Genomic DNA, 25,375 nt, shown 5'->3' with positions numbered 1-25,375 from the left:
ACAATATTAGAAATAAAAAATAGAAAAATAAACAACAATTCTCAAAAAAGCCTCAGGAATTTAAGCCTGGGGCCAACTTTGGAGACAAGATTTTTGATAGTGTGCTCATCAAAGAGAAGAAATGCCTCCTCATCTATGTCTTCATCTGAAAGACAGAAAACAAGACAACATGAGTATTGTTAATAAGTTGAGACAATTGTGAACAACTCACCAGACACTCTTTCATTATCAAGCTAACAAATAATCACTTTTAAGGGAATGCAGTGGCTTTCACAAAATCTTGCACTGACAGATTTAAGTCTTATTAAAAAAATGTAGGTATAGAGAGATGATATAAGGGCAATAAGAGTAAAATGCTCACCTCTAAAATTCTCTGTCAGCTCAGAGAGCTCAGCTCCCACTCAGTTAGCTTATCAGCGACAAAACTGTCCATTTCAAAATGACCTGGAGAAAACATATCAATAAAGAGGTTAGGAACAATTTGAAGACTTGACCCGCTTAAATTTAACTCTCCCTAACGTTACTTCAGCCAGTAGAGCACTGTAAAATATGATAAGCATGGCGCAGCTGGTAAACATAACTCAACTATTGTGTTGCCTCGTCGCTCTGTAGCCGCTGCTATGGGGCTCGCACACCGGACGAGAAGCGGCGCGTCGCGTCTTTAAAATTCGAACACATAACGTTACGCACCGGCGGCGCCATCCGGCGTCTGTCCGCGGCACCCAGCAACGGCTCAGGACCGTGTTCAAAATCGCGTCCGTTATGCGATAACGTTACCTCGAGTTGTCCTAGATGTTGTCGTGATAGCCGCGGCTACATGCCAACCACAGAATTACCACGGCTAATGGGCCTTTCACACAGGACGCGGTATGCAAGGACGTTTTGTTGCTGTGTCGATCAAAGCGCAGCGGTGCGCATCATTGGCGTGCTCACGCGCACGCCGCGGTCAAAGTTCAAAATAGTTAAACTTTTGCTGCTGCGCTCTGTGATGATTACCAGCGCGGCCAATAGAATCAGGAGATCCAGACAAGCACGGAAATCAAAATGGATGATCGTCTCATAGACAGACAGATTTACATTAAAAATAGTTGTGTTTTAACAGTCAGGTAACTTGTAGGTAGGCAATGTGTGTAAACAGTTTTTTAATATGTGTCCCCATATAAGTTTTTAAAACTCCGCCTACGTCATAGCGCAGCACAAATCACGTTGTATTTGAAGGGCAACGCTGAACCCAGCGGCAAGCCCCGCGCATACCGCGTCCTGTGTGAAAGGCCCATAACGCTAGTCTCAACGTAGCAATGTTTTTTTTTTTTTTTTTAGCAAATGGTGCTAAACTAGCAACAGGGACATGGACACAGAAATGTTTACATTACATCAACACTGAAAATACTCTCTTACCTTGAATATAGATGAAGATGCACTGATGAAGCACAGGCCAAAACGGATCGAGGGCGAAGCAACGGTTATTTCAAATGACTGTTGTGAGAAAATTCCAGAACAACTGCGGGCGGGCGGGCGAGAGAGAGAGAGAGAAAGCCAACCCAGAACATGAGTTACTCTTTGAAAAATAACCCAGAAACCCAAACAACCCATGAATTGGGTCAAAATATTAGCCCTATAACCCAGAAAATGGTTACTCTCTGAAAAAAATAACCCATAATTTTAACCCAACACAAATAACCCAGAAAATGGGTTGAAGAAATAACCCAGGAGTTTTTAGAGTGTAACTAATTAATTACTGTAATTTAATTACTTTTTATTCTAAAAGTAAAATAAGGAATTACTCTTTAAAAATAGTACAGTAATCTTATTACTCTGTTGAAGATGTAATTAGTAGCTTGTAAAACTTACGCGAATACAGTCTTCTGTAGAAGTATTTTTATTTCAGTGTTTTTTCTTTAGTAAGGAAATGCGCTAGTCGAACATGGATCTAAACAAAAACAGTAGCTTTCTACTTTTATCTGAGGTTTCAACAAAAGGAAATTCTACAGGTGCTAATCTACCAACATGCCTTTACTATTTGTCTTAGGACGCTACAGAATAAACTGAGCCGGACTTTACAGGCCAAAAGACTTTTCAGACTGGATGGAGGTGATCCTCCTCTGCTTATTCTGCCTATTTTGTGCTTCACTTGAAAAAGTTCCTTCCACCTTCAGTAACTGGAGTCACTTCAGTTCTAAAATAATAATAATGGAAGGCTACTAGTAAAGCTGAATCTGCGTGGCCCTGATTGGCTGCGGGGGTGTCCCGTACGCGCGTGACCGCGTGCTTTGGAGGCCGATGACGTCACCGCTCGCTCGCGCCGTCTCTTCCCTCATTGAGAGTTTCAGCGTCGAGTCTTCTGAGGTGAGGAGAGCAGTTCACGGTATTCTCACATTTACACAACCATCACACACACTTTATACAGTTTGATTAAGCGACAGGCTCATTTCTGTATTGTTTTCATCGATCGCAGCGATACTTGTGCGTCTTTTCTGGCGTCTTCCTTCTGAAATAAACATTTAGTGCAGCAGCAGCGAGCATGAGGAGAATATGTTGAGTTCATTCAGAGCTGAGCGATGTTGAGTTCGTTTGTGTGATTGTTTCGATGTTTGGAGTGAGAACTGTTACTGAATGTCAAGAGTTAAAGTTTGAGATCTGTGAGGGGAATCGATCCCAAGTGTTTCTGTTGCCGTTTTCATGTTTACCTTTAGGTTTATATTATTGACCTACATTTATTATTATTGATTTATGTTACACTGTGAGATATTTTTCAATATAGCAGTTTTACAGGCTTTTATCATGTATCCTGACTCAAATAATGTGTTTCTAACAGCAAACACTCAGAATAAAGTGAGATGATCTGCTGATGATCCTGAATGGCTTGTTGAATGAGTGTTGATAGTCTGAGGCTCATCAATATTAACAGATCTGCTGAAAACACTCTTTATTTCATGACAATAGTTCCTGTTTTCACCTCATTTATTATGCTGATGTCTTCAAATCTCCTGTAAATTGTCACTTAAAGCTCATTTCATTGGTGTCAGCAGACTGAGGGTATTTGTTGCCTACTATATGTAGCTTTAAGAAATATTAGTATGGTAGTCTCAGCAAAAGCGTATTTCTTTGTTCTGTAAGAAGGAACTGTCTCCTATTCTCTCTATTATGAACACAGTATAAGGGTCCTCCAGGCTACAAATGTACATGTGGTAGGATAGCCAGAAACTGACCATATATGACCTTGTTATTAAATGTATCATATTCATATATGATGTAAAGTATACACTATCTTATTGGTTAACTCGCTGTAACTCCCCTCATATTCTTGCTATATCTTCTGAGACAAAGATGCTAATAAACTTGAGAGATACATTTTCTCCCTCAGCGCTGGGTTTGGCATTGTTCAATTGACTTATCTAATAGTAGCCTATGTTTATTTCTGTTTATGCTTTCAACTTTTTTTCCTACCATTATTTATATTTGGAAGCGTTTAACTAAACCAACTCAGTAACTTCTATGTTTGATTTTGGCAGATCAAATAAGTGAAGCTCCTCCCACAGTAATTCATCATCAGTGAAGCTCCTCCCACAGTAATTCATCATCAGTGAAGCTCCTCCCACTGTAACTCATCATCAGTGAAGCTCCTCCCACTGTACTTCCCCAATAAATGCTGTAAATTCCCATCAGCTACAAGTGAAGACGAGCATCAGAGCATCAGGAAGAGCTGAAATCTGAAAAGACTGAGTTTATTAAAGAGGACAGTGAGAACATGAGTGATCCAGAACCCTGCAGAATGAAACACACTGAAGATCCTGAAGAACAAAGAGGTTGGTGTTTATTCTTCATTTATTCATGGTGCTGAAGAACATTCATGTTAGAAACATTCAAGCACTTCATCACTTTTAGATAAACAGTTCAACTATGACATGGCTGCAAAAGTTTATTTTTTAACAAATGGTCGGTAAAGGGAGGTTTCATATCGTCAACATCAGGTCAAACTAAATTTAAATATTTTAACTGTTTTATTTTACAACATATGGTTTACAATTTGTAACAATGTTACCAGAATTTGTGCGTATTTTTACGAACATGTATAGCAAATAATAATCAGTCCAAAATGTACATTTTACAGTCTACTCTGCTTTACTGCAAACATTTGTGTGTAAAGTCAATGGAAGGAAAAGTTTAGTGTGAACGGCCCTTAACACTATATATTTTTACATTAAGCACCAACACTTCAAAAGTATATTTAAAACTAGATTTCTTATTGGTTTTAAAAATATTACTATATTACAGCGACACCTCCCCCTTTGCCTTTCAGACGAGGTTCGTGTTTATTACAGTAATCTTGCGGGGTGGACTCATTTAAAGTAATGTAATCGTTTGGTTTTAGCCAGGTTTCTGTCAAACACAGCACATCTAGGTTATAATCTGAAATCATATCATTAACAATGAGTGCTTTAGGAGTAAGGGATCAAATATCCAGCAACCCAAGCTGTAGCATTTGCTCATCTGTATTATAGCTGTTTTTTATTTGTTGAACAACAATTACATTTTTAACCTTAGATTGATCTGGACTTTTTTTGGATTACCAAATTTGGGGAACAGACACAGTCTCTATATCAAGGGTGCCCAACCAGTCGATCGCGGACTGCTTTCCAGTCGATCGCGAGAGTATATTGTACTCTGGTTTGCCCTTTCTCTCTCTTCACCGCTCCTGCGTCTCAGACCTCAAAAACATAAAATATTAACCTTTATAGACATAGTATTTCTTGAGTAAAGAAAACGCTGTACTTATATAAAAATATATATTTATTTAATCTTACAAGATCACTGATTACGTTCAGCTATGCGCTGGCCGAAGGAGGAGGGGCGGAGCTAAGAGTAGCTATGAGCTGTGAGGTTTTGCTTGACAGTCAGGCGGACGTACATGGTGCGATTTTTGCCGTTTTTACGAGCTCGCAGAGCATTTTTTTCACTAGGGAGAAATCGAGTGGAATCGGTGATGCTCGCAGCGTGTGAGAGGAATTACGAGCCGACGAGCCGAGCTGAGCATGTTATGAGCACCTCGACCTCCCGATAATTTTTAAACATGTTTTAAAAAAAATTTCGGGGAGTCGGCCCGATTTTCACCAGCTGTCCCCTATTGCCAAATCATACAACCACGTCGATGGGGCTATACCTCAGTGGCAGCAACCATACAGCGTGCGCATACACTGTCACACACACACACACACACACATACACACACACACACACACACACACACAGAGACACACCTATCTCTCTCTCTCTTTTAAGTTTTTATGTTGAAAAGAACGCTACTGTTCTCTGCTTTTCAGCAAATCATTTGCACACACATTTCTGTCATTTTTCTATCTGGAGCTTTGCCTGCATCATGCAACATTGACGGTCTCTGTGTTTAACGCGAAAGCTCACGTGATTGCTGCCGGCTCGGGATAAAATTCGTGCAGGACAGTCGTGCCGTGTACCAGCTGCTTTGACGCGATTATCAGTTAAACTGACTCGCAACGTGTGCAATATCTCACGACCTCCCGAGTGTCCGAACTCGCACCGTGTACGCCCGCCTTAATCACAGATTAAGGCGGGCGTAACAAGATTTAATAAGTAACAAGTAACAAGATTTAACACAAGCTGTTTTAATGCTTTTCATTGGTTGTTAACTATTTGTAAAATTCACTGAAATTCACTGACAGACATAAAGTTTGACCAATAGCATTGATTTATGAAAAAAAAACAGCGAAGAAATTATGGGCTGAATTCGAAATCGCATACTAACATACTCATACTATTTCAAATACATGTCAGAAATAGCAAGAGTAGTAGGCTATGTTAGGAGCTAATCTGAATTCAGCCAGGATTTTAGCTAGGCACGTTACATTATTAGTAGGGACTCGCTGGCATTCCGGCTCGTTGACTCAGCTCACTGAAAAGAGCCGGCTCTTTTGGGTGACAAACGGCTCTTTAAAAAAATAAATGTTTTAACTATGACTTTGACTATGATAGGTGTGAAAACAATTCTAATTAAATTGTTAAACGAAATCATACTCACAATGTCTAACCATTTTTTTTAAATGCCTTGATTTGTTACAAAAAAATACTAAACCTTTCCATTTAAATTACATCTTTTTAATGTATAGAAACAACATTCAAAACAATAATATAATAGAACCCATATTAAATAAAAAAATAATAAATATTCAGAAATATAAATAACTGAAAGGATTAAACTGGTCCCTCTTTTTCTCTCTTCTTTATTGTTATAACCAGCACTCTAGGATTATAACTAGCATGAACACACACTATTATTTTAAATAAGATTATTCAATATTTCATTATTACATAATTGTTTAATTTCTATAGGCTATATTTTTTTTAAAAAGAGTCGGCTCTTCAGATATGCGAGCTCCCGACGTTCACCTCATTCGCGCCACTACTCACTGTTACTATGGAGACGTTGAGAGTCGCGACGTCAGAAAAATAAAACACAACTATGGCAGAAGCCAAAAAACCGAAAACTTATCATTTTCATTCTGACTGGGAAGAGGATTACTTTTTTGTTTATTCAAATTCGAAGTCCATCTGTCTTATTTGTAATTCAAGTGTGGCCTTACCGAAGAAGGGCAATTTGGAGCGGCATTTCAAGACCGTGCACAAAAGCTATGATGCAGATTTCCCGGCTAAATCAGCTCTACGCACCCGAAAAGTCCGGGAATTGAAGGGGCAGTTAGCAGCACAGCAGTCAATTTTTACCAGGCCAAACACCAAGGGTAAGGCTGCAACTATAGCATCTTATCGTGTCAGTCATGTTCTTGCAAAACACAAGAAGTCTTTCAAGGACGGCGAAGTTGTGAAAGAAGCGTTTGTTGAGGCTGCAGACGCACTTTTTGGTGACTTTAAGAATAAAAGTGACATCATAGCTGCCATTAAGGATGTGCAATTATCCCGTGGCACTGTTACACGGCGATGTGAGGGAATGGCAGAGGATATCGAGGAGCAGTTAAGGAAGGATGTTGAACAGTGCAAATGTTTTTCTCTTCAATTCGACGAGTCAACTGATGTTGTTGATGTGGCACAACTATGTGTTTTCATTAGAATGGTTTTTGGAGACATGGGTGCAAAAGAAGAGCTGCTCACCATTTTACCATTGAAAGGACACACAAGAGGCGAAGATATTTTCCAAGCTTTCATGGAATTTGTCAACAAGACCCAATTGCCCCTCTTCAAACTCATCTCTATCACAACGGACGGTGCTCCAGCAATGGTGGGCCGTACCAGCGGATTCATTGCATTGTGCAAACAGAGTGAATATTTCCCGGACTTCCTTAATTACCACTGTATAATCCACCAGCAGGCATTATGTAGTAAGATTTTAAACATGAAAGAAGTGATGGATGTTGCAATGAAGATTGTGTGCTCCGTTCGGGCCAGGAGTCTACAGAGAAGGTTATTCCGTGCTCATTTGGAGGAGACCGGTGCAGAACACACAGACCTGTTGCTGCACACAGATGTTAGATGGCTGAGTAGAGGTAAATTTTTAGCGAGATTCTCAGAGTTGTTGCCTGAAATCAAAGATTTTCTGAAGCTTTCGAAACATGCAGAATATGCCCAGCTAGAGGACTACCAGTGGCTATTGGATTTAGCGTTCCTGACAGATCTCACTGACCTGCTGAATGGTTTTAATTTAGAGCTGCAGGGTAAAGACAAACATGTAATCAACATGATCAGTGCAGTAAACACATTTAAAAGCAAGCTACAACTGCTTTCAAATAGGCTGCAACGCTATGACCTACGGAACTTTCCTCACATGCAGGCAGAACTTCAGCGTCAGGGCAAAGACTTTGTGCAGCTTGACAGTGCACGTTTTGAGGAGCAAGTTCAGAGCATCTTGTTAGAATTTGAGAGGCGCTTTACAGATTTTGGATCCATCGAGCCTGTTGCCAGCTATCTGTGTTTTCCATTTGGTCCAAGTATTGATGTGGATTGTGTTGCCTCCAAAATTGTATCACTGTTCCACTTAGATAACACTGCTGTTGAGAATGAGATCCTCACACTGCAAAATGACATTGAGATCAAATCCAGGGCAACATCTGACATGAATGGAGAGTTCTGGTACTTACTGACTGAACAAAAGTATCACAACCTCAGAAAATGTGCTTTCAACTTGACAGCACTTTTCGGGTCAACCTACTTGTGTGAGTGTGCTTTCTCTCACATGAAAATCATCAAGTCAAAGTACAGATCTACAATGACTGATGACCACCTTCTGGCCTGCTTAAGGCTGGCAACCAGCTCTTACTGCCCTGACTACGAGAAACTAGCTGCCTCCTCCCAGTGCCAGAGGTCCCACTAAGGACCTGCCTACTGACCCAAAGCCTGTTTCTGATTGTTCTGCTGCCTGCCTACTGACCCAAAGCCTGATTCTGATTGTTCTGCTGCCTGCCTACTGACCCAAAGCCTGATTCTGATTGTTCTGCTGCCTGCCTACTGACCCAAAGCCTGATTCTGATTGTTCTGCTGCCTGCCTACTGACCCAAAGCCTGTTTCTGATTGTTCTGCTGCCTGCCTACTGACCCAAAGCCTGTTTCTGATTGTTCTGCTGCCTGCCTACTGACCCAAAGCCTGATTCTGATTGTTCTGCTGCCTGCCTACTGACCCAAAGCCTGATTCTGATTGTTCTGCTGCCTGCCTACTGACCCAAAGCCTGTTTCTGATTGTTCTGCTGCCTGCCTACTGACCCAAAGCCTGATTCTGATTGTTCTGCTGCCTGCCTACTGACCCAAAGCCTGATTCTGATTGTTCTGCTGCCTGCCTACTGACCCAAAGCCTGATTCTGATTGTTCTGCTGCCTGCCTACTGACCCAAAGCCTGATTCTGATTGTTCTGCTGCCTGCCTACTGACCCAAAGCCTGTTTCTGATTGTTCTGCTGCCTGCCTACTGACCCAAAGCCTGATTCTGGATTCTGATTGTTCTGCTGCCTGCCTACTGACCCAAAGCCTGTTTCTGATTGTTCTGCTGCCTGCCTACTGACCCAAAGCCTGATTCTGATTGTTCTGCTGCCTGCCTACTGACCCAAAGCCTGATTCTGATTGTTCTGCTGCCTGCCTACTGACCCAAAGCCTGTTTCTGATTGTTCTGCTGCCTGCCTACTGACCCAAAGCCTGATTCTGATTGTTCTGCTGCCTGCCTACTGACCCAAAGCCTGATTCTGATTGTTCTGCTGCCTGCCTACTGACCCAAAGCCTGATTCTGGATTCTGATTGTTCTGCTGCCTGCCTACTGACCTCCAGCCTGATTCTGATTGTTCTGCTGCCTGCCTACTGACCCAAAGCCTGATTCTGATTGTTCTGCTGCCTGCCTACTGACCCAAAGCCTGATTCTGATTGTTCTGCTGCCTGCCTACTGACCCAAAGCCTGTTTCTGATTGTTCTGCTGCCTGCCTACTGACCCAAAGCCTGTTTCTGATTGTTCTGCTGCCTGCCTACTGACCCAAAGCCTGATTCTGATTGTTCTGCTGCCTGCCTACTGACCCAAAGCCTGTTTCTGATTGTTCTGCTGCCTGCCTACTGACCCAAAGCCTGTTTCTGATTGTTCTGCTGCCTGCCTACTGACCCAAAGCCTGTTTCTGATTGTTCTGCTGCCTGCCTACTGACCCAAAGCCTGTTTCTGATTGTTCTGCTGCCTGCCTACTGACCCAAAGCCTGATTCTGATTGTTCTGCTGCCTGCCTACTGACCCAAAGCCTGATTCTGATTGTTCTGCTGCCTGCCTACTGACCCAAAGCCTGATTCTGGATTCTGATTGTTCTGCTGCCTGCCTACTGACCCAAAGCCTGATTCTGATTGTTCTGCTGCCTGCCTCTGACCTCCAGCCTGATTCTGATTGTTCTGCTGCCTGCCTACTGACCCAAAGCCTGATTCTGGATTCTGATTGTTCTGCTGCCTGCCTACTGACCCAAAGCCTGATTCTGGATTCTGATTGTTCTGCTGCCTGCCTACTGACCCAAAGCCTGATTCTGATTGTTCTGCTGCCTGCCTACTGACCCAAAGCCTGATTCTGATTGTTCTGCTGCCTGCCTACTGACCCAAAGCCTGATTCTGATTGTTCTGCTGCCTGCCTACTGACCTCCAGCCTGATTCTGATTGTTCTGCTGCCTGCCTCTGACCTCCAGCCTGGTTCTCGACTCGCCTGTTTGATCCCTGAAACTGTCTATGCAGATATTGACCTTTGCCTGGAGTTTCTGTTTAATAAATTGTTGCAAATGGATCTGTCTCTGCCTTCTGATTCACAACAGATTTATTATATATGGATTAGAGCTACTTTTCTGTTTGTTTTGTGCATATTAAATTTGCAGATGCGCTGTGAGTAGCGACTGGCTTTCCATTTGGACTGGTAGATCTCGGCACACTGATAAATCTAAAAGTAGATCTTTGTTCAAAAAAGGTTGGGCTCCCCTGCTCTATATGATGATAGCTAGGTGAAAGAGGCTCTATGTGATGGGATTTATCTGACCTTGGTGACGCGAGGCCGCTAGCAGACAGTTGGTTTAGCCAGTCTGTCTGCTTCCTGACCTGATCCCCAGATTGTCATGTTTGAGCTCTAAGACTATGAGCCATATTACTAGAGAGAAGAGCAGCACCATCCCAGGAGGGATGAATACCATCTCTTTTCAACAGGTCAGGTTTGCCTAGGGCTGGGTATTGTTCAAAATCTTTCGATCCGGTGCCATTTTCGATACCTCAGTTTCGATACCGGTTCCTAACGATACTTTTTTCGATACCAATTTTATGAAATCCATTTTAACAAGATTACATAACACATTACCTCAGAAAAATGTAGGTTTTATTTTTTCAGTTTGACTTCCAGTTTCCAGTGCACAAAGGAACAAAAAAGCACAAAAGAACAAACAATGTTTTATAAAGAGCTCATGCTCACCAAAGCTGAATTTTTATATATATATATATATATATATATATATATATATATTAGGGCTGTCAATCGATTAAAATTTTTAATCGCGATTAATCGCATGATTGTCATGAGTTAACTCGCGATTAATCGCATTTAATCGCACATTTTTTTATTTGTTCTAAATGTACCTTAAATGAATACTTTTCAAGTTTGTAATACTCTAATCAACGTGAGCATGGATAAATATAGATGATTTATGCAAATGTATGTTTATTATTGAAAACATAGTCAATATAGAGCATAAGGACGAGACATGTTTCAAACTTGTTCATGTCTATTAGACACATGTAGAAAGAACAAAGAAATACCAGGTTACCATTACTTCTCTTTCTTTGCACTGAGCAATTTACTAACACAAACATGTTTAGATTTTTGCATGACAGTAGCCTGGGAAAACCCAGACTACTTCCGGCGAATTTTAATTCTCTCTTCAGGATAGTCTGGAGAAGAGCCCATTCAAACTCATTACTGTGCCGGCGAAATCGCGGCACCAATCAGAAACGTTTGGGGAGGGATTTACATGATGACGACAGCGCAGCGACGCTGAAGGAGTTCTCACGCAGTGAAAAATACATTGCGGAGCAGAGAGGAGACTGACAACACGCTGGCAGACAGGACAGAGCAGGCTACTTTTCGGTTACGTTTGATATTAAACATATTAAACAAAGTCTCAGCTTTCAAATTTGGTAATTTTTTAAAAGAAATTTAAACAATAAATACCGTTTTGTTGCTCTTTAATGTGCCGTGACAGATCGCTGTAGAGCATCAGTTAAAGCTGTTCTTGTGAACCGATCATCTCTTCCTTCTAGTTAATTTATAGCCTCAAATAAACATGAACAAACATAAGAAGGAATGTTGTTTTAACCACGGAAAGGCGTCAGTACACTCCGTTTTTCAAGTTCAAATCCTGTTTATCTACTCTCTCCTGACTGCTTTGTCGGACAAAATGGCGGATGGCGAAGTATGATTGGTCAGATCACCTGTCAATCAAGCTGAGCTACGTCGGTTGGTGACGCCCCTTTCGAAATGATTTGTCTACATAGCTTCTCCAGACCCTACACTCAGTTTCAACTGAGAAGGGTCTGGTTTTAACCAGGCTAGCATGACAGGGCAGCTCTTATGAAAATGCTAAATTTAAATTTATTATTTATTATTACATTGTAGTTTGTCTCTCTCTGTGCCCATTTTGATGAAGCTAAATTCTCAATAAAACTGTTTTCATTTTGTATATTTTACTGTTTGACTTTAATGGGGCAAGTTTTAAACCTGTTTTTAACCTCTTAACATCCTTGATGTGTCATTACAAGTGCACAGGTCGTGAGTGATTCCTTCGGGGTGAACGCGGGTTAATCTGACTGCAGTAGATGTGAAAGAAATTAATAAAAATGATGTTATTTCAGCCAGCGCAAATACCTGTATTTACATCCTGTTTTCGATCAAAGTCCATAGTAATCGATTGTCGAGTTCACGTGCATGATCTTAGGTACTAAACCAATGCGCGTGAACTCGACAATCGACTACTGTGGACTTCAACTGAAAACAGGATGTAAATACAGGTATGTGCGCTGGCTGAAATAACATCATTTTTATTCATATCTTTGACTGGTTTTTCCTTACAGCTCCTGTTGAGAAAAAAAAAAAAAAAAATGTGCAAAAAAACATCAACCTCCAACTAATAAGCTTCTGAGTACTGATTTATAGTTCTTCTATAATGTAGATCACCTAAGGGATAAACTGGTAGGCCTATATCAATCACATGATCCTTCAGAAATCATACTAATATTCTGATTAGGTACTCCGGTTACATTTCTTATTGTTATCAATGTGAAAACGGTTGTGCTGCTTAACATTTTTGTGGAAATGGTGATAATTTTTTCATGATTCTTTGATAAATAGAAAGTTCAATGAACAGCATGTAGGCCTATTTGCATTTATTAAATTAATATTATTAAAGCATTTACTAAATATAAATTATTTTGTAGCATTATAAATGTCATTGACTGTTAATTTCGATCGATAAGACATCCTTGATTAATAGAAGTGTTAATCTTACCACAAATGTTTGAATGGTATAGTTGTTTCCACAAAAATATGAAGCAGTACAACTGTTTTCAACATTGATAATAATCATAATTGTTTCTTGAGCATCAAATCATCATATTAGAATGATTTCTGAAGGATCATGTGACACTGAAGACTGGTAATGATTCTGAAGATTATAGCTTTGATCACAGGATTAAATTAGCCTACATTTTACTATAGAATGTAATAATATTTCACAATATTACTGTATTTTTGATTAAATAAGGGCAGTCTTGGTGAGTAGAGGAGATTAACTGCACTTCTACATCATTTATTAATATTTGTTAATGTTAATTTCAACATTTAACGTTACTAATGCATTATTAAAATAAAATGTTGTACTAGGCTATTTTTTAACATTACGTTAGTTAATGCACTGTGAAGTAACATGACCAAACAATGAACAATTGTATTTATATTAACAAATATTAACAAATACAGTAAAAATATATTGCTCATGGTTAGTTCATTGTAATTAATATTAACTAATGTTAACAAATGAAACAGATTATAAAGTGATGTTGGTCTTAGCTAGTTTAAGCTAACGCTAGCCTATCAATAACATTGCCGTAGTTAAAACTTTAACAACAGTGAAAATTAATTAAAGCAGTTAAAATTCGTCATTTACAATCCTCTGGGTCGTCTTCGTGTAAGCATATGCTCTCTGAAAACATTAGAGTTAGCTAACATTACGATTCAATGCCGATGACGTCACCGCTCGCTCGCGCCGTCTCTTCCGTCATTGAGAGTTTCAGCGTGGAGTCTTCTGAGGTGAGGAGAGCAGTTCACGGTATTCTCACATTTACACAACCATCACACACACTTTATACAGTTTGATTAATATATCAGTTTGATATATTTTTATATATCAAGTCTATGCATGCATGGGAATATAGATAAATGGGTCAATTAATAAAATACAAAATACAAAAAATAATAGTACCTATTGCAATTGTTCAAACATTAACCCTCTGGGGTCTGAGCTGTTTTCTGGGTCCTGGAGGTGTTCTGACATGCTCTGACATTTGTGCTTATTTCTGTTACTTGTGACATTTTCATGGCTAAAGTCTGATTACACTGTATTCAGCACAAACTCTGCTACAATAATATATCAGCAGCATGTGTGTAAAAGTTTGTAGTTTTGAGATAATACGTGGTTTGTGAAAATACAAAAAAAAATTCTCACTGAAATAAGGTCATGAAACCCATACTGATTATTTCTTCACAAGACTTTTGAAAATTGTATGACGTAGCCTAGAATATTTGCTCTAAAACAATGTGAAAATCACCCTGACTGCTCATTCAGATAAGACAATATATTGATTTAAAATTTTTACGACGTGTTTTGTGCCACAAAGCTTTATGCGGGAGCTCATTAATATGTAAGCTTTTCACACCTGAGAAAGACAAAGACCCTCCTCTAACTGCCCTAGTAGGAGCTATCAGGCCCTATCATTCTGAGCAACCTTGCACAAAGAATGAGGAGATTTAAAAAAAGAATGGCTTTTAGATTGTTTGATTTATTTACAACACAACATAGTCCAAAGATACACAACAAATGACAAAAAAGCTCTCATTGAAACATATGATCCAAAGACAGAGACCTTTGTGCCATTCCTAAAAACATTGTACATACCTTTCATTTCCAAGGTGTTTGATTTTCACTTTACCAGGTTCATGTACAGAGACTCATGTGAATGTTGAAGTCAGCAGGACTCAGTGGCATCTGGGCCCTGAAAAAAAAAAAAAAGTGAACATACTGATATCAAGAGAAAGGCCTGCACGATTTTGGGAATACATTTTAGACAAAAGTTTTCACCTCATTTATTATGCTAATGTATTCAAATCTCCTGTAAATTGTCACTTAAAGCTCATTTCATTGGTGTCAGCAGACTGAGGGGATTTGTTGCCTACTACAGACCCTTTCCAAAAAATTAGAATATCATGGAAAAGTTTATTTCCATAATTCCATTCAAAACGTTAAACTTCCATAGATTATAGATTCAGGGCCCACAACTTAAACGATTTCAAGTTTTTAACATAATTAAATATAAATCTAAAAGTTGGTGTTAAAATATGGCGGTATTGTGTATTTTAATGTTCATATGTTAGATAATTGTGTCATTGATAAAACAAATGTAATAGTTCTCACTAGGGCGGTCAACGAATCATCTAAATTCGAATATATATTCCCGCGGTTATGCTGAGAAAAATTGCCCTCGGTAGCAGGCGTTTGATTTATTTACTGTTTCATGTCAAGGAAAAGTTCCATGTTTAGCACAGCTCACTCGGAACGTTCAATGTTGGTTCTATATAATGTAAAACTTCAATTAATGGTAATAATATTTGTTTCAATCACTGAATGAAGCCTGCTATATTTGGGACAAGAGTCACAAACTTAAATTGCTTGCACAAAACTTTTGATCAGCACTCAACATTTGCTTATTGTTGTTGTTCATTTAAACCGTTATGCACAGAGTAGGGTTGCAAAGGGGCGGAAAGTTTCCGGTAAATTTCCAAGGGAAGTTAAGCTGGGGAATTTTGGAAATATTCATTACCACGGCAACCGCTTGCGTGTCCACTCTGAAAGTAACTGTACACATAAGAGACGGATAGATACATTATTTAAGGTTATTTCTATTCGTTAGAATATTGATATATGAACTTGTTGTCAAGTAAGCCCCGTTGCCCTTATCAGCTTGCTATCTACTAGATGAAAACATTTGTATGTGATATTTGAAATTTAAACATTTAATAAAAATATTTCCCCATAATATCATCAAAACTTACTTCACTTTGTTTAGTCCACAGGCTCAAATGTGTGCCTTCAATAGTCTTGTGCTTTGGGCTTCTGTACATGTGATGGAGGCATGCACAGTGCCAGTAGGGGGTGTGGTCTCAATAGCCATGCAGTAAGCAGTGTGCTATGTGCATGTGATTGAGGAATGGCATGGATATTCAAGTGCATTTGAATGGCATCTTTTTGTTTTAGTCAAGATTATGCTAAAATATACTTTCCTCAACTATATTTAAGTTCCCTATGAAGAGCCAACCCTCAACTTTGAAAATTCCCAGTTTATTCCCGTTTATTCCCATAAATTCCTGTTAATTCCCTTAAATTCCCATTAATTCCCATGGAAAGTTTCCATCCAAAAAATGAGCATACAATAGCATAACAAGTATTTTTAATGAACATAAAGATCCATGTTTTATAAAAATGTTCACGAAACTTAATGAAATGTTTAGTGAAATTAGAAAATATGTTAGAAATTAATTTATTTTGTATACACATTCTCATATCCATATATTTTGTTTTATTGTCACTAGTAATAATCTCAGGGTTTACTGGGTTTTACACAATTCTTTTAGTAGTGTAGTATTGTTGGTGATGTACTAAAATAAACATTGTCACGTGTGTATCTTCTTCTAACCGCTGATTCCTGATGGTTTAGAGGATAATTTCTTGAGTCGCCCCCTATCGTTTCAAAGAATAGTACAACGGCGAGCGCGTCAAGTATAAACGCCTTATCCTTGCCTTGTATCGTTGTCCGTTTGGGGACGTGCGTGCGCAGTCTGCGGAGACTCACGCTGCGGAGCCAGGCGAAAGTATAAACAAGGCTTCATTCGTGCCGCAAGACCTCCAGACGCATCTTTACATTGACTAAACATTGAAATCACTCGCGCCAGATGCTCTATTCGCGTTTGGTGTGAACGCAGCAGGGGAGGAGAGAGAAAAAGAGTGCCTGCGAGTGTGTGAGTGAGTGAGCGAGAGTGAGGTCTGCGGTCTTGGCCATTAGTTGATTTACTTGTTTTTGTCTAGGTACGTTGTCAAATATGTTTAAACTTAAATAAACTACCTATACAAGTAGTTATGTCTCTTTGTATTAATTTGTCCTGTTATTGACTTGTCCTGTTATTGTCCTGTTATATGCGCGTCATTGACAAAGTGCGCAACCAGATGTTCAAATAGTTCGAATTATGTGTTTTTTAGAGGGAATATTCGCATTTCATTTTTGAGCAAATTTGATAGCCCTAGTTCTTACTACAGATACATGGGATTTGTGCCTATAATGTTTTAAAGATAATAACTGGAAGATCAGTGTACCTCATTCAGGGAAGGTTTCAGGGACGTATAATAAATGTTATAAAAATACATAAATTATTGTAATATTTTATTGCAGTTGTCTGTTACATTTGGGATAATTTTAATGTTCATTCACTCCATATTTCTCTCTCTGAATTATTTTGATTATTTAGAAAATTTGAAAATGAGAGTTTTTCTTTCATTTCAGACCCGATGGAAGAGAGCGAGGAGAGTGAAGAACTGAGTGAAGTGAAGGAGGAGAGTGAAGAACTGAGTGAAGTGAAGGTGGAGATTGAAGAACTGAGTGAAGTGAAGGAGGAGAGAGAAGAACTGAGTGAAGTGGAGGAGGAGAGAGAAGAACTGAGTGAAGTGAAGGAGGAGATTGAAGAACTGAGTGAAGTGAAGGAGGAGAGTGAAGAACTGAGTGAAGTGAAGGTGGAGAGTGAAGAACCGAGTGAAGTGAAGGAGAAGAGAGAAGAACTGAGTGAAGTGAAGGAGGAGAGTGAAGAACTGAGTGAAGTGAAGGAGGAGAGTGAAGAACCGAGTGAAGTGAAGGAGGAGAGTGAAGAACTGAGTGAAGTGAAGGAGGAGACTGAAGAACCGAGTGAAGTGAAGGAGGAGACTGAAGAACTGAGTGAAGTGAAGGAGGAGAGTGAAGAACTGAGTGAAGTGAAGGAGGAACATCATGTCAAATCTGGAGAAAAACCTTTGAGTCGCTCAAAGACTAAAAATACATTTTTAAAGAAAAGAAGAGCTAAGAAATCTTTCACCTGCACTCAGTGTGGGAAGAGTTTCACACGCAAACAAAGACTTGAGCTTCACATGAGGATCCACACCGGAGAGAAGCCGTTCATGTGTGAACAGAGTGAAAAGAGACTCTCAGACAAACAATCTCTTATGATTCACATGAGAGTTCATACAGGAGTGAAGCCACATGTATGCAATCAATGTGGGAAGAGTTTCAGTCAATTATCATCCCTTAATGTTCACATGATGATCCACACAGGAGTGAAGCCGTTCTCATGTGATCAGTGCGGGAAGAGTTTCAGTCAATCATCAAACCTTAAAGAACACATGAAAATCCACACTGGAGTGAAGCCGTTCTCATGTGATCAATGCGGCAAAACATTTCTTAGGTCATCACACCAAAAGAGACACCTGACAGTTCATATGAAGGAGAAGCCGCATTCATGTTCTGTGTGTGGAAAGAGTTTTTCACTGCTGCAATATTTACATAGACATGAGAAAATACACACTGGTGTGAGAGAGTATATGTGCTTTGAGTGTGAGAAGACTTTTATTACAGCGAACTGTTTAAAACTGCACCAGAGAATTCACACTGGAGAAAAACCTTACAAGTGTTCACACTGTGACAAGAGATTCAGTGACTCATCGCATCTGAAAACACATGAGAGGATCCACACTGGAGAAAAACCTTACAAGTGTTCACACTGTGACAAGAGATTCAGTCACTCAGCAAATCTGAAAAAACATGAGAGGATCCACAGCAGAGAGAAGCCACACACCTGTGATCAGTGCGGGAAGAGTTTCAGGCATTCTTCAAACCTTAAAGAACACATGAGGATCCACACTGGAGAAAAGCCGTTCTCATGTGATCAATGCGGCAAAACATTTCTTGGGTCATCAGACCTGAAGAGACACCTGAGAGTTCATACAAAGGAGAAGCCGCATTCATGTTCTGTGTGTGGAAAGAGTTTTTCACGGCTGCAATATTTACATGGACATGAGAAAACTCACACTGGTGTGAGAGTGTACATGTGCTTTGAGTGTGAGAAGACTTTTACTACAGCGGACGGATTAAAACTGCACCACAGAATTCACACTGGAGAGAAACCTTACAAGTGTTCACACTGTGACAAGAGATTCAATCAGTCAGCACATCTGAAAACACATGAGAGGATCCACACTGGAGAAAAACCTTACAAGTGTTCACGTTGTGACAAGAGATTCAGATTGTCAGGACATCTGAAAAGACATGAGAGGATCCACACTGGAGAAAAACCTTACAAGTGTTCACACTGTGACAAGAGATTCAGTGTGTCAGCAAATCTGATACAACATGAGAGGATCCACAGCAGAGAGAAGCCGCACACATGTGATCAGTGTGGAAACAGTTTCTCTTTTAAAAGTGACCTGAAGCGACACCTGAAGATCCATGCAGTGGAGAAACCACATCACCTCAGTATGAGATCACGGTAAGTAGTTCATCTTTATGTGCTGAGAAACAAAAGCTGCTTTTCCACTTTCGGAAAAGGTTCAAGTTGTGTTTCCACTTGAGCCTGGTCTGGCACGGCACAATTACAAACCGTTCTCGGCCTTGAACTCTCAGCACACTTGGCTAACCGTGCCGAATCGTGATGGTTGAATGTGTAGTGGTGGAAATTTGGATTCGTTAACCCCCTGGGGTCGGCCATATCGCCGGCGATACCAGCGCGCTTTTTTTCTTATCAGTTCAAATGAGATTCATTTTGCTCTGTTGACTTTGATATTACAAACAAGTTTCATACATCAATCGATCCTGTTAAGTGTGTATTATTTTTGTGTATACTCACAATAAAAACAAAGTGTTGTGCTTTTTGCCAAATAAAGAAAAATAAACGTGATGCGAGTTCTGCCTTCTCTCTGTCAGTTAAGTCCATTCTGAAACGCGTCCGAAAATGAACTGTAACTCAGCGAATACTCAGTCAAACAGGCATACAGACTAGAGGTCGACCGATTAATCGGTCAGCCGATTAATCAATTTATTCAATTCATTCAGGTACAATTACCAAACATAATAATCCTTTAGGTGAGTGTATATATACAGTGAGGAAAATAAGTATTTGAACACCCTGCTATTTTGCAAGTTCTCCCACTTGGAAATCATGGAGGGGTCTGAAATTGTCATCGTAGGTGCATGTCCACTGTGAGAGACATAATCAAAAAAAAAAAAAAAAAAAAATCCAGAAATCACAATATATGATTTTTTAACTATTTATTTGTATGATACAGCTGCAAATAAGTATTTGAACACCTGTCTATCAGCTAGAATTCTGATCCTCAAAGACTTCTGACCCTCTGACCCTTAGTCTGCCTTTAAAATGTCCACCTCCACTCCATTTATTATCCTAAATTAGATGCACCTGTTTGAGGTCGTTAGCTGCATAAAGACACCTGTCCACCCCATACAATCAGTAAGAATCCAACTACTAACATGGCCAAAACCAAAGAGCTGTCCAAAGACACTAGAGACAAAATTGTACACCTCCACAAGGCTGGAAAGGGCTATGAGGAAATTGCCAAGCGGTGAAAAAAGGTCCACTGTTGGAGCAATCATTAGAAAATGGAAGAAGCTAAACATGACTGTCAATCTCCCTCGGACTGGGGCTCCATGCAAGATCTCACCTCGTGGGGTCTCAATGATCCTAAGAAAGGTGAGAAATCAGCCCAGAACTACACGGGAGGAGCTGGTCAATGACCTGAAAAGAGCTGGGACCACCGTTTCCAAGGTTACTGTTGGTAATACACTAAGACGTCATGGTTTGAAATCATGCATGGCACGGAAGGTTCCCCTGCTTAAACCAGCACATGCAAAGGCCCGTCTTAAGTTTGCCAATGACCATTTAGATGATCCAGAGGAGTCATGGGAGAAAGTCATGTGGTCAGATGAGACCAAAATATAACTTTTTGGTCATAATTCCACTAAACGTGTTTGGAGGAAGAAAAATGATGAGTACCATCCCAAGAACACCATCCCTACTGTGAAGCATGGGGGTGGTAGCATCATGCTTTGGGGGTGTTTTTCTGCACATGGGACAGGGCGACTGCACTGTATTAAGGAGAGGATGACCGGGGCCATGTATTGCGAGATTTTGGGGAACAACCTCCTTCCCTCAGTTAGAGCATTGAAGATGGGTCGAGGCTGGGTCTTCCAACATGACAATGACCTGAAGCACACAGCCAGGATAACCAAGGAGTGGCTCTGTAAGAAGCATATCAGGGTTCTGGCGTGGCCTAGCCAGTCTCCAGACCTAAACCCAATAGAGAATCTTTGGAGGGAGCTCAAACTCCATGTTTCTCAGTGACAGCCCAGAAACCTGACTGATCTAGAGAAGATCTGTGTGGAGGAGTGGGCCAAAATCCCTCCTGCAGTGTGTGCAAACCTGGTGAAAAACTACAGGAAACGTTTGACCTCTGTAATTGCAAACAAAGACTATTGTACCAAATATTACAGTTTTTCTCGATTGCTTAAACACTATAACCAGGCTTTTGAACTAAAATTTCAAAACCATAATGCCATTTTTCAAAAAGCACACCCATTTCACTAAACTATAAACACTATTCCCTGTTTTGACACATGAGTCAAATTTGTTGAACTGTCACTGCAAAACTCTACACACAAATCCCTTCATTTCTCATTGCTTAGACCATGTTGTCATATAGAAAGCACTAGCATTCAAAATTGTTCACTCAATCAGCACAGCTTCAGCTCAGTTAGCACACAGTTATCCAGGTGGAAACACTAAGAGTCAAAATTTAACACACATCAATCAGAACCTTCAATAGATATATAAAAGGGCCCAAATCAGATTATTGAGTTTTGGAACAATGGATCCAGAAAGACATGAAGGAAGAGGGATAAGAATGAGGAGGAGGAAGGGCAAGGGCAAGCAGACAAGTAGTCTCAGATGAAATTCAAGCCCCATAGTTGCCCATGTGTTATTCAATGGTATGACTATGAGGGAGGCTGGGCTACGAGTAAGGCCAAATTTGAGTCGCTTTACCGTCGCCTCAAGAGACTTCAGGGAGGAGTGGTGGCAAACAAAATTACTGAATAAGAGACAAACATTTCCAATAGTCTTTGATGAGGTTTATTTTCTTGCAAGAAAAGGCCAGCAGTCGTACAGTCACACAGAGTGGCTGCAGAGTGTGACAGTGAAGGGAGGGCATCCTTTCTCCTTTATAGTCTTGACTCCCAGAATGTTATCTTTCTAGGCCAATGATGGTATTTCAACCGTATACGTGAAACATTCTTAGATGTGTTCATCATATTGTATCCTTGAGTGGAGACCCTCACGTCCCAACACTCTTTACCATTCCAATACAATTCGAATTCCATATTAGAATATGGTTTGTGTGTGCTCTTTTACTGTCATATGTTGGTCACACACATCTAACTGTAAGTAAATATAAAAAACAATTTAGAGGAGAGAGTAAAAAAAAAAAAAGAAGAGTAAAACAGGGAAAAAAAAAATATTTGTGTGTGTTTTCTGTGTATGAATAAAAATGTGCCAATGTATCCATTGGTTGTGTCTTTTGTGTTCGTCATGTGAAAAGGTTTGTGAGGGGGGAACCACAAGCAACATAACTTTCCAGTTTTGGAAATGTTGTTTTGAATTTATTGCTCCAGTGTCTTAGACTATGTTGTAGTGTGTGTGATTTTGATGGCTTGTGTGTCCAGTCTGAGGTCAAAGTTTGGTTTTTCAGCAAGAGTGAACGGTTTTGAGTGTAGAGCTTCATTTTGACCTGAAAATAGCAAGTTTGGGGAATTGGGTGAGACGTTATGGATTTGTGTTTATAGTTTTGAGAATACGAGGCATAGTTTCAAGAAATGTGTTTAAGCAATCGAGAAAAACTGTAACATTGATTTTCTCAGGTGTTCAAATACTTATTTGCAGCTGTATCATACAAATAAATAGTTAAAAAATCATACATTGTGATTTCTGGATTTTTTTTTTTTAGATTATGTCTCTCACAGTGGACATGCACCTACGATGACAATTTCAGACCCCGCCATGATTTCTAAATGGGAGAACTTGCAAAATAGCAGGGTGTTCAAATACTTATTTTCCTCACTGTATATATAATGCTATTTTTGTCAAAAATAAAGTCATAAACTAAGATGTTAGATGTTCCAATGTTGGCTATAGGCCTATTCAAACTAATGAATACATATGATAAAATGTAGGCCTATAATAATTTTTTTTACAAAGAAAGAGTACACTTGAAATATTGTTGAAATTGTAATTATTGTTGTAATTGTAACCTTTTTAATAAAATAGCAAAACATATTTACAAGATAGATGTAAGCAAAATCTTAAATGGTCAATATAAATCTTCTTCTAAATATATCTTTTGTCCTTGCATTTATTCTTGTGGCCCAGTCAGTATCACACCTGAATGAATGGCTCATTATGCAAGACATTACGCATAATGGGTGGGACATTGTGTTCTCAGGTGTAAACCACTCCTCGTTCACGCCCCCTCGCATATTGGCTTTCCAAGCAAAACCTGTCTTACACAATTTAAATCAATGTATTGTTTTATGTGAACGATAAAGCAAGACTATTTTCATATTTTCACACTTTTTTTTTTAAATAAAAGTTGTTGATAACTTCTGGATTTGAAATACAAATAGTGAGTATGTATTTGTGGTATATCCTACAGCAGCGGATCAGTTACGCACTGCAAACGCAGCATATGTGAAAGCTCCTGCACTGCATAGGCACTGCAACACGCACCGCATACACACTGCACACAGAGTATGTGTGAAACGGCATAAGCACTGCTACTTGGGCACAGAGATCACACTCTACCTGGAATCCCCATAGGGGAATCCCCCAACTTTCCTCAACATACCAGCCTGACCTGCACCAAGTATCTTCGCTTTTGGATTGTGTTTAGTTTGAGAAGTAACAGCTACAGCAAACATGGTATATGGTCCGTTATCTGTTTTGTCTGCAGATTGGAAAAAAGTTGATCCACCAAAAAATGTTCTATCCTATGTGAGTGATTTTCGCAGACGAATTTTTAAAGCGTGCCAACTGGCAAAGGGATTTTTGAGTAGAGCACAAGATCGGATGAAAAGACTTTTTGATCGTTGTACAGAATTGCGTTCCTTTCAATTGGGTGATCAAGTTCTTGTGTAACCGTATGCTTCTGTCTGCGTTGTGTTGTGTATCAAGTGCAAAAGAAGACAGGAGAGCGCCGGATTGGGTCTGCATAAGAGAATATATTTTTATACACAGGCCGTCACGCCAGCTTCAGCTCAATCACAGTGACACTCAGTTCGGGAGAAAGGCAGAAAAGAAGGAAAAGCACAAGGAAAGAAAAAGCACAGAAACGGAGAAAACGCAGTAACTCCATACACTTAAACATGAAACCCGATAATTAAAAACTTAAACACAAAAATAAGGTTTGTCAATGCATACCTGCATAAGAGAATATATTTTTATACACAGGCCGTCACGCCAGCTTCAGCTCAATCACAGTGACACTGCCAAAAAAATAAATAACATTCCCCAAATACTGTATACATATCTTACATCTGTGAATAAAGTGAATTAAAAATAAATAAAAACAACTTAAACATCGTGTGTGTGACTTATTTTCAACCAATGCTAACAACTAATCGGTAGCATGGAATACAGCATACCTCAGTTCGGGAGAAAGGCAGAAAAGACCGCTCAATGATCAATACAGCGGATATGGCTGCCTGGACCGAACCACTTTATTGTAAAGAGGAGGGGGGGGAACGGTCGAACCATCACCTCTTTACAGACCCTTTTTTAATGAATTTAATTAATATAAACACTTGTTTAAATAATAGTAGAACAGCCTTAAATGTATAATAACAGAAAAATCCTGTGAAATAAATAAAACCATTTTAACCTCGTTACACTTGCTCTGTTGCCTATTGTGGGATCACCATTTCAGGCCAAGTTTGTAGGTCCATATACTGTGGCTCGTCAAATTTCTGATCTTAACTATTTGATTAATACGCCAGATCGAAAAAAGAAGACGAGGTTGTGTCATGTAAATTTGCTAAAGCCTTTCTATGGTTCTGAAGATTTTGTTGACGCTAAAGTAAATCAAGAAAACGTTGTTATACCTAATTCTGGCATTAAACCTGTTCTGGTTACAGATTCTTTTGCTTGTGGTGATGCTGAATTGTCAACCACTTCAATTCTGTTAGGCGGGGATCAGGATGAGATTGATCCTGGAGATTCTGTCCTTCAGGGTCGTTTACATAATTCAGAAGTGTTAAGCTCTTTGCACAATCGATTTAGTCATTTAACGGAGGTGCAGCGTACCGATTTGATTAATTTGATTTTTGAATATATTACACTGTTTCCCGATACTCCATCTCGTACAAGTCTTATTGAACATGATATTGATGTGGGAGATTTGGCTCCAATTCATCAACGCTATTATCGAGTATCTGCGAATAAAAAACAA

The 25,375-nt window shown here is 39.6% G+C and overlaps 4 protein-coding genes and 1 long non-coding RNA gene across 6 annotated transcripts in view; 1 reads left to right on the top strand and 4 right to left on the bottom strand.

Annotated features, from left to right (window-relative positions):
• The window catches only part of LOC307156058 (uncharacterized protein), a 488,898-nt gene that overhangs the window by 39,016 nt on the left and 424,507 nt on the right, over positions 1–25,375 (bottom strand). The window lies entirely within an intron of this gene.
• Positions 1–25,375, bottom strand: part of LOC307156367 (uncharacterized protein) — a 1,306,365-nt gene that overhangs the window by 864,149 nt on the left and 416,841 nt on the right. The gene's annotated exons all lie outside the window — the stretch shown is intronic.
• Positions 1–25,375, bottom strand: part of LOC307156233 (uncharacterized protein) — a 207,918-nt gene that overhangs the window by 175,851 nt on the left and 6,692 nt on the right. The gene's annotated exons all lie outside the window — the stretch shown is intronic.
• LOC307166660 lies at positions 71–661 on the bottom strand. The gene is made up of 3 exons (XR_013822666.1): positions 587–661; positions 362–444; positions 71–145 (listed from the first exon to the last, which is right to left on the bottom strand). It is a non-coding gene; the product is annotated as an uncharacterized lncRNA (long non-coding RNA).
• Positions 2,273–19,490, top strand: LOC307155939 (uncharacterized protein). The gene is made up of 3 exons (XM_079866991.1): positions 2,273–2,365; positions 3,523–3,806; positions 17,346–19,490. Exons 2-3 carry the CDS (start codon positions 3,749–3,751, stop codon positions 19,355–19,357), a joined length of 2,070 nt encoding a protein of 689 aa, XP_079723117.1. The 5' UTR covers positions 2,273–2,365; positions 3,523–3,748; the 3' UTR covers positions 19,358–19,490.

This window comes from Squalius cephalus (genome assembly GCF_949319135.1).
Source record: "Squalius cephalus genome assembly, chromosome: 1".
NCBI lineage: Eukaryota > Metazoa > Chordata > Actinopteri > Cypriniformes > Leuciscidae > Squalius > Squalius cephalus.
Note: the sequence above shows the minus strand (reverse complement) of the source record. Positions and strands in the feature narration are given on the sequence as shown.

Coding starts and splice junctions, on each gene's coding strand:
- LOC307155939 (XM_079866991.1), top strand. CDS start 3,749: ATGAGTGATCCAGAACCCTGCAGAATGAAACACACTGAAGATCCTGAA. Junction 3,807..17,345: donor AGATCCTGAAGAACAAAGAG/GTTGGTGTTTAT, acceptor CTTTCATTTCAG/ACCCGATGGAAGAGAGCGAG.